General features: G+C 36.1%; 1 protein-coding gene across 1 annotated transcript in view; it reads left to right on the forward strand.

Moving 5' to 3' along the window:
* Nucleotides 1-56: 56 nt before the first annotated feature.
* The window catches only part of MED6 (mediator complex subunit 6), a 19,144-nt gene continuing 8,964 nt past the window's right edge, over nt 57-10,236 (forward strand). The window contains exons 1-4 of the mRNA XM_004681731.2: nt 57-158; nt 4,968-5,127; nt 6,815-6,906; nt 9,851-9,933. Of these exons, the coding sequence (XP_004681788.1) occupies nt 137-158; nt 4,968-5,127; nt 6,815-6,906; nt 9,851-9,933 (357 nt within the window). The 5' untranslated portion in view covers nt 57-136. The remainder of the gene's footprint in view (nt 159-4,967; nt 5,128-6,814; nt 6,907-9,850; nt 9,934-10,236) is intronic.

Here is a 10,236-nt window from a genome sequence, read left to right on the forward strand (position 1 = left end):
TCGCCGCCGCACAGTCTCCGCCCCTTGTTTGCGTTCCTTCTTTGCTTCGCTAAGATTGGCAATCCGCGGCTTCCGTCGTCCTCGTTGCTACGTATGTTCTGCGCCGGAAGGAGAGCTCGCTGACGCGTTTGGAATTATGGCGGCGGTTGATATCCGAGGTAAGTAGTGTTGTTACTCTTTGTTTTTCTGATTGTGTGGGGTCTGATTTGGGGGTTTGTAACTTGCGAAGGGAGGGTTCAGATTCCTTTGTGATGTTGTAAATGGTTTCTGTGAAGAACCGAAGGCTATAATTCGCAAAAAGTTGCAGTTTTCCCCAGCTCCTCGGGGGTCTTTTATACCTGTCGAAACGGGAGGAGTTAGAAGAAGCTCTGAACTTTAAGCCTCCAGACCTACAGTTGTGTTCTACACACATTTCTCTATAACAATATTGGGGCTCTTTCGGGGAGCAGGAGTGGCCTTTGGGTAGGGATTATGGTAATGATCGACCATATTGGTTCTCTTGTGCGACTTAGCGTAGGGACTATCTTATTTTTTTTTTTATAATTTCCTGACGCGTCCCCGAGCATGAATTCCTGAGGTTTTATTTTTTAAATTATTTTAAATTTGTAATACTTTATTGAACTCCCAGCAGTTACTAAGGGCAAGGTCGTTTTCTTCGAGCATCGAAACAGTAGTTACTTCAAGATTTGTTGAATCTTTGTGTATGTGTATGATTAACTTCAGAAACTTTACTACTTATTAGTGTCTCCTAGTTTTTATACGTGTTTTATTGTGTTGAATCATCCACTATATAGATATCAAATAAGTGTCTGTCGTTTTAACTTACAGAATTCAACTACAGATAATTCCCACAACTCCTTACATGTTCTGTAAATGGCAACCTTTCATCTTTAATTATGGCTGAATAGTATTCCATTTTTGGGTTTATCATTTCTTCTGGGTCTAGTCGTCTATCATTGGACACTTAAGTTGTTTCCAGGTCCTAGCTATTATAAGTAATGATGGATTCATGTTCTTTGGATAGATGCCCTAGAGTGACATTGCTGGGTAGTATGGTATTTCCATTTTTAGTATTTTGGAGTAAATCAGTTGCTTTCCAAAACGACTGCACCAGTTTGCATTTCCAGCAACGGTGTAGTAGGATTCCACTTTCTCTGAATCCTCTCCAGCACTTTTTATTTAATGTGTGCTGTTCTCATCGATGTGGTTTTGACCAGCACTTCTTTATTAAAAGTGATGATGAACTTTTTAAACTCCTTTTCTGGCATATTTTGCAGTTCTGCTGGTTTGAAAGTTCAGGATTTTTTACTTGAGTATTTGTGATATGTTCTCTTTTCTATTTTGAGTTCTTATGGGTTATAACAAGGGTTTTTTTTGTTTGTTTTGTTTTGTTTTGTTTTGTCTTTATACCCCTTCTACAACAAGCTGTGTACAATCCTGGGTTGTTTACCCAGGATTTTTAGGTGTCTGTTATTTCATAGAATGCTGTCTTTGCACCTGTACATGTGACCAGGGTACTGGTGCTGGTAATGAGCTATCTCTAATAGGTTACCTCCAGTGAGCGTCAAGAGTTCTAACTTCCTATTGTGCTGTGGGGGTCCAAGTTGCATGATGGGGCTCCATAGAGATCCCCTTCCTTAGGCCAGTACATTGGCCAAAATGTTTCCTATAGACGCTTGTTTGCTTCATCCTCTAGACTGGTTGAACACTATAGATATAGGGTGAGGTTGTAACTACAACTAAGATTTGGCCACAAACCAGTGTTCTCTTTTCCTTGGGGCCCTTGCTCCTGTTATTAAGGACCACTGCTTACTCTGGTTAGTAACAATTTTCAGTTATTGTCTAGGTTTTTTTTCCTTGGGTGGAGATGAGGCAATGTTTTGAGTATTACAGCTTCAGGTTGCAAATTGTACCCTCATCTCTGGTAGACAGCAGGTGTTCTGCTCTGGCTCGCCCTGCAGGTTCAGGCTCCAACTATTCTAGATCAGTTATCACTCTGCACTCTTACTCAGATAGGTATCCTGTGGTGCATCCTCTGTCCTGCATGCCAACTAGGTGTATCCCCTTCTCCAATACAGTAATGGGTTTCCCAAGTCTGGTGTGGAGCCCCTAAGTTAATAACAGAGGTTCCCCATACGTTGGCCACCCCTCCCCATCTGGCTTGCCAGTATAACTGCAAACACACAGTTTAATTAAGGGTTTTTTCCTACCCTTTTCCATCACACCATTGCTCCTGATGTATATGGTAGTTGTATTTCTATTTTCAGGAGTTGTCAGTTTTGCTCTGTTGTAATTTAGTTGTGAATTTGTGGAGGAGATGAGCCCAGCATCTTCTCTTTGTTGTCTCACCTGGCCTGTATGAAACTTTATAACTTTCATGTTTTTTTAATTGAGGTAACATTGGTATTCCATACCATGTATGTGTCAAGAGATAAAGGCTCACACCTTTTCATATGTGTTACCAGACCATCCATCGGGGCATAGTCTTCTGCCAAAGTCCATGGACACCCCATACACTACCCCCCAATGCCCTTCCCCTCTGTATGAAACTTCACATAGGTTTTTTCCTTTATTTGACCAGTCGAGTAAATGATACTGTACTTGTCCTTGGCCTTCAATAATTCATTAATAATATGCATCTGTAAACATTTGCCGACTATTGCAGATAGTTTTCTGGTAGTTTCTGATGAGTAAAACACAGTCCCAGTTCTCTAAAGGCTGAAATTTAATGGGAATACATTTGTATTCCTGATACCATGCAATAAAAGTATATAAAAACTTCTATGAGAACATAAACCATTGTTTCTGCCTTGCTAAGAAGAGGCTGACTTTGTATAGATAGTGACACTTGAAATGAATTTGACATAAATATGACCATTTAATTTATCTATTAAACTCATATTCTTTTGAGAATGAAAGGGATCTCTTGAAAAAAGGACAAAGACATAAACAGGGAAAAAGAGTCACAAACTAGATTAGCTGTGATTAATCCAGAAATAAGTTTATTCATTATATTCTTAAAGTAGACACAGGTCTACTGTCATCATCACAATTAACATTTATTGAATTATTATGAAATACTAAGCATTTTGCATATGTAATATAGCAAAGAGGTACTATGATACATAGATAAAAAAAACTAAGACAAAGGAAATGAACTTGTCAGATATTTGCTAATGTCAATATTCTTTTCCTTGTGTTTTTCTTGCTTGGGGCAGATAAGATTTGTAATTCCTAGTTCTGAGAATTTGATTCCATATTGAAATTCAGTGTATCCAAACCAACTGTATCCAAGCCAAGTTTACTACTATTGCTTCCCTAAATAAGTTATCGTTTCTAGAGCTTGCAGAGACTTTATATTTGGTCATTCAGGAAGTTGTCCCTTTTTCCTCCTAAAAATGTCTCTTTTGTCCTTTTCTTCCGGTGCATTGCCATTACTTTCCACCAGTTCCTTGTCAACTCATGTCCATATTTATTGGCTAATTCATTAGAGTCTCTTCAGTTGTTCCTCAGTCAATGCTGAAATGATCTGTAAATGTTAGTTTCTACTATTTAAGTGAGAAACCTAAAATTACCTTTCAGAAAATTTTTTCTCCATAATCTTTCCTAAGGAAGTAAGAAATCTGTAAGAACATTGCTTTAAACAAAGCTCATAACTGTAGTGTTTTAAAATTGAGAATGATTATCCTTAGTGATTTTTCATTAGAAAATCTTTTTTTTCTGAAAATGTTAATTATGTAATTTCTTATATATTTGCTTATGTCATGACTTTTTCAAAGATTTTATTTATTTATGCCTACAAAAGAGTTGGGGTGCAGACCAGAAACACAGGGGATATGGTAGGTGAGAAGATTCACCAGAATTGGAGCAGAACATACAGATCTACAGAAATACACTGCTGAGGGAAGCAGCGGGCAAGTCAGGAAAGGTCTGCTGTGCCATGTGGGTCAGCTCCCTGGCTAGGGCTGGAACTTGTGCTGCAGTGGCTACTGATAGCATCTTAGTGCTGAGACTTAGCCACCAGGGGGCCCCCTGGTTATGACATGACATATTTGTGATGAATCCTCTTATGGTCTGGGCTGATTAGTCATTAACTACTGCATCTGTTTGTTTCCTCTTTTATAATTTATATAGCATGTTTTACCTCATTTGATTAATACTTCACTTAATTAATTTTGCTTAGAACTACTAGTTAGATCAGATTAGGTCTGGTTTTTTCAAAGATGCCAGGAGCATTTGCTGTATAGGAGAGATTGAAGTTTTCAATTCTTCGACCCAATTTGTATAAGTATATTGATGATTATGTCAGACCTAGTGGGATTAAGTATAATTGTTAATGTGAAACAATATAACTATAATTAAGGACATTCAATTTATCATTTGCCCCTTAATAATTTCTTGATCTATTTCTGTCCCTTATTGGAAGCTCTCATAGACTGGTGGCTGTGGGTGTGTTTTGTTTGGCAGTTATGTTATTTGAAAATTTTTGAATTTGTTGTCAACATAAAAATTAAGGGTTTCCAATATTTAAAAAGGCCTCTTTAGTTTTCATATACTATCACTTCACCTAATCTCCCTGAACATGATATGCTTTTATATCTTCTTATCTTATCTTTGTATATATATTTTCTCTGCTTAGAATTACTTTGCCACTTTTCTTTATGGTTAACTTCTATTTACTCTTTAATATATAGTGTTGAAATCCACCTCCTCCTGTACCCTTAGGAAGAGTATTCTACTCTTCTGTGCTATAAGAACACATTTGTTGAAACATTTGGTATAGTGTAATGTTGTCTCTGCTTTCTTTATCACTTCATATGTCTTTTGTTAGCCTGTAAGAATACTGTAGGTTAAGACCCAACTATCCTTATATTATAGTGCCTTACTACATAGATTCTTAATAAAAGTCTGTTGAATTGGGTTTTGTTCTCTTTTGTCACCTTTATCGTTTTGTTTCTTTTTTATAGATAATCTGCTGGGAATCTCTTGGGTTGACAGTTCCTGGATTCCTATTTTGAACAGTGGAAGTGTCCTGGATTACTTTTCAGAAAGAAGCAATCCTTTTTATGACAGGACATGCAATAATGAAGTGGTCAAAATGCAGAGGTTAACATTAGAACACTTAAAGTAAGTTATTGTAAGGATGAAGCCTCTTTGCCATGTAGCCATTTTGCAGTGAATGTTATTTTCCAACTCTGTGAATGTAGTAACAAAGAAGTACAAGATAGAAATTTTGGGAAGAAACACTGTTTTCACTTTGTTCAAATTTGACAAGCAAAACAACTATTAATGCAGTCAGCTCTTTGTGTCTACCAGTTCTGCATTTGTGGATTTGAACAGTGGTCCCCAATGGTGGTTTGAATCCATGGGTTGCACAGCCCATGAATATGGGATGTAGGTCCACTTGGACGTGGACCCATGTAGTTCAAACCCTGTTCAAGGCTCAAGAATTTGATGTAGTTAAGCCTATGGTGGATCTGTCTGTACGTATATAGACTATCTTCTTATCATTATTTCCTGAACATATATAGTATAATAACTGTGTAACAATTAACTTATTTTAGGTATTATAAGTAATTGTAAAATGATTTAAAGTGTACAGAAGGATGAGAGTAAGTTTTATGTAAATACTATGCAATTTCTTATAAGGGATTTGAGTATCATGGATTTCGGTGTCTGGGAGACTTAGAACCTAGTCCTCTGTGGCTGCTGAGAGACAGCTAGAGACACTTGTATCCTGGAATATTTTTCTGTATAATTTTATATATCATCATTCAATTAAAATGTAGATGTAGATCTGATGAGAGTGATTTTAGTAGTCCAGTTATTAACCTTAACAAGACAACCATAAAACTGTCTCCTCTACATCTAATATGTTATCTTAAAAGCATAGTCTGATTTATCGTAAATTTTTCCTTATATGGCAAAATTTTAGCTAAACAAATGCAAAGTAAATTTCTTTAAATTTAGGATACCAAATAAGAATTTATTACTATTACAGAAGTCTCTGAAACAGCTGTGTAATTTTTCACCTGGATAATTGCAACTGGACATTAGGGAGGCTCATGAAATTAAATTTCTCTCCTATTTTAAGTAGTATTGTTACTAAGCAAATATTTGTAACTATTGAGCAAATTGTTACTTTTTTTTTTTAAGATTAATTTATGCATACAGAACTGGGGTTACAGGCCAGTGCAGGAGTGGTGAGAGGACTCTCAGACATAGAGTGGGAAGCAGAACAGGAGATAGATGAAATACACTGCTGAGGGGAGCAGCAGGTAAGACAGGAGAGGTCTGCTGTGCCATGTGGGTCACTTCTGGGACTGGGGATTGAACTCATTGAAGCGGCTGCAGCAAGTGTGCAGTGCTATATCCTACCTGATGTGCCACCAGGGAGGGCCCTAGAATAATACTTTTTTTATATTTTCTAGTTGGATAAAATAATATGGTTGACATGTAGAGTCAAGATGGTTAGTCTTTGTGTATATTTGTAGATCTTAAAAAGCATTATGGTGTTTTGGTTGCCATTTCTGAATGAATGTTCATCAGTATTTGTGACTTTTCAGTCTGAACTCAGATTTACAATTACCTTGAATTTTTTGTAGCTAAATTCTGTTTAAAAAGCAGTTCTTTCTCTCTGTTCTGTCTAATTGGGAAAATAGTGTTACTGAACAACCGTTTTTTTTCTTCTGTTTTTTTTTTTGCATCAAACATAGGTAGTTCCAATCCTATTTACAATTTTTCTCTAATATTAAACTTGTGTGTTCTACAAAATTATAGGGCATTTATAAATCTGGTTGTTTTCTGTTTTCAGTCAGATGGTTGGAGTGGAATACATTCTTTTACATGCTCAAGAGCCCATTCTTTTTATCATTCGGAAACAACAGCGGCAGTCCCCTACCCAAGGTAAATGTGTAAATTTCAGCCACTATTTTCTTCTTTAAAGTACCATGATTTGTTTACTTTCTGAAATGTATGTTCTTATTTTTTGGATTGGGTTGTTTTGGGGATCTCCAAGACCAGGTAACATGTTCAGTACTTTGCTAAGAGGACTCAGCAGGCTCAGCGTATAGTCATCCCTAAGTTTGTTATGACAGTACACTAAGAATGTACAGCCAATCATTAAGGGGAAAAAAAAACTTAGCAAGTTCAATCTGTAGGATTCCAGGTGTAAGCTCCATTCCTGCAAAGGGCAATATCAAATGTATCCTTCCTCCAGTAGTGAAATATAGTCCCATGTGTGTATGCCATGAAAAAAGCTCTGCAGAAAATCTAATGCAAACAATAAGCCAGTTTAATGAAGTAGCAGGATATAAAAATCATTATATAAAGTCAGTCTGAAGAGAAAATAAAAAAAAAACATTTATAATTGTACCAAAAAATATTAAAACATCTGGGAATAATAAAGGAAGTAAAAACTTATACAAAGAAAATTGCAAAACATTTTTAAAAGAAATAGAAAACACAGAGGAATGGGAAGAATTCCCTGCAGATGGACTAGAATAATTAACATTATTAAAATGCTATCCTACTGAAAACAATTTACAAATTAAACACAATTCCCAATAAAAATTTCAGTGGCATTCTTCAAAGAAATAGAATAAATATCAATAAAATTTATGGAACCAAAAAAAAAAAGAAAAAAAAAAACCCTCGAATAACCAAAGCTCTCTTGACTAAAAAAGAGACTGGAAGCATCACACACTAGACTTCAGAGTATACTACAAAGCCATAATAATTCAGACTGTATGGTACTGGATCAAAAGACACATAGACCAGTGGAACTGAAAATAAAGACACATATCTAGAGAAAGCTAATCTGTGTGACAAAGGAGCAAAGACTATGCAATTAAACACAGGTGGTCAGGTGGTCTGTTCAATAAATGCTGCAGGGAAACCACATACAAAAAAATCTAGAATACTACCTCACACCATGCACAAAACCAACTCAAAATGGATAAAAGACTTGAACATAAGTCCTGACACCATAACATATATAGAAGAAAGCATAGGCAAAATACTCCATGACATACATCTTAGAAAAATCTTCAAAGACACATCCTCAAAGCAAAGAAAGTGAAAGAAAAAATGAACAGCTGGGACTGTATCAAACTAGAAAGCTTTTGTACAGCAAAAAGACAATAGAAAACAAATCACCCTCCTAACTGGGAGAAAATGTTTGCACTCCATACAACTGATGATTTCAAAGATCGACAAAGAGTTCACATGATTCAGCAAAAACAAACCAAACAATCCATTCAAAAAATGGGTAGAAGAGCTGTAAAAAGGCACTTTTCCAACAAGGAGATATGAATGGCCAACAGGTATATACAAAAATGTTCTACTTCACTTATAATCAGGGATTGCAAATCAAAACCACAATGAGAAACCACTTGACATGGGCGAGACTAGTACATATTAAGCAAACTGGTGGCAAAATACTGGCAAGGATGAGGAGAAAAAGGAACCCTCTTACACTTGTGGTGGGAATGCAGGATGGTCTAGTCACAATGGAAAGCTGTTTGGAGGACTCTCAAATTACTAGAGTGGAGCTGCCATATTGACACAGAAATTCCATTCATAGGAATTGACACACACACAAAAACACAAAAACATTCATTCTGAAGGAAATCTGCACTTCTGTATTGTAGCACTATTTACAGTAGCTGAGATGAACAACCTGAATGTTCAAATACAGATGACTGGGTAAAAATGATGTGGTATATATACACAATGGATTACTATTCAGCAATCAACAGATTAACCCATGCCATTGTAGCAACATGGATGGCGCTAAATGGGATTATGCTCAGTGAAATATGTCAGAAGAAAAATATCGGATGATTTCACTAATCATCCAGGGATATATGGGAACCAAACAAGGGATTAGGAAAAAACGAAAACCAAAAAACACAACTAGCAGGCAAACTATAAATTGGAGACTCATCAAGGGAGAAGAAAGGATCGGAACAGAAGGGAAAAGCACAAGAGACTGGTGATTGTTTATGAATGACTTGGTGATGTGAGTTTTTTGGGGATTACACCTGAGAAGAGAAATCACACATTGCACAAATGACAATAATGTAAAAAATATATACATATAAAGTAATGAAATTTAAGAAAATCATTACTGTTTTTGCTATACAAACAGAAAATAAATTTTATGGGGATTACACTTGAGAGTAGAACTCACACATTGTACAGAAATGTAATGTAAAAAATACATATATGTAAAATGAAATTTAAGAAAATAAATAAACTAAAATTGGCTTTGGTTTCAAAACTCAAGATCTAGAGTCCTGCCCAGAGAAGGAGAACCTGAAGCTGCACTGAATGGCATGCCTCACTAGCAGCTGTTTTTCCTTAGGCCCCAGAACTGGTGCACAAAGGCAAGTTCAGGGCATCTGAAATTTTCACCCTGTTTGCTAAATCTCTCTTTCTTGTGTTTAAGTAATACTGACAGCAATATTGTATCACTCCAGATTTTGTGAATTCATGTTGCCAAGATATTCAGATGTACATTAAAAGTTGAGAAGCACTCCTCTGGGTTAAGAGTTGTGATTTTTTTTTTTTTTCCTGTGAATGCCAGAGTAAATATTTAGGCTCTGTGGGCCTTATGGCCTCTGCTACAGCTGCTCACCTAGTGTTACAGCAGCTGTAATGTAATCATATAACTTAGTGACTGTAGATTCTAATACAGCTTTATTCATAAAAACAGGAATTGCCAAAACTGTGCCTTTAAGCTTTAACATGGAAAAGGGCAAATTTTAGTTCTTTTAATGAAAATTTGCTAAGCAGCTTGTGTGCATATATTCATAAAAAAATTTCTTCCCTCCTAAAACCGCTTTAGTTATCCCATTGGCTGATTACTATATCATTGCTGGAGTGATCTATCAGGCACCAGACTTGGGATCAGTTATAAACTCTAGAGTGGTAAGTGTTTCATATTCTTAAACACTAAAGAAAACTTGTAATTGAGTTATCTTGATTTTAAGAATCAAATGAAAATTCCCCTCCCTTGGGTAAGTTAGTAAAAAGTATTGACTGTTAAAATATCTTGAGCCCTGGTTACTCTGGGCCATCTGCATGTTAAAAACATATACTATAATCTACCCAAAAGACACAAAAACACTGATTGAAAAAGATACCTGTACCCCCATGTTTATTGCTGCTTTATTTACAATTGGAAAAACATGGAAGCAGCCCAAATGCCCAAAAGTAGATGACTGGATAAAA

This window comes from Condylura cristata, unplaced genomic scaffold, assembly GCF_000260355.1.
Source record: "Condylura cristata isolate star-nosed mole 26May11 unplaced genomic scaffold, ConCri1.0 scaffold00013, whole genome shotgun sequence".
NCBI classification, from domain to species: domain Eukaryota; kingdom Metazoa; phylum Chordata; class Mammalia; order Eulipotyphla; family Talpidae; genus Condylura; species Condylura cristata.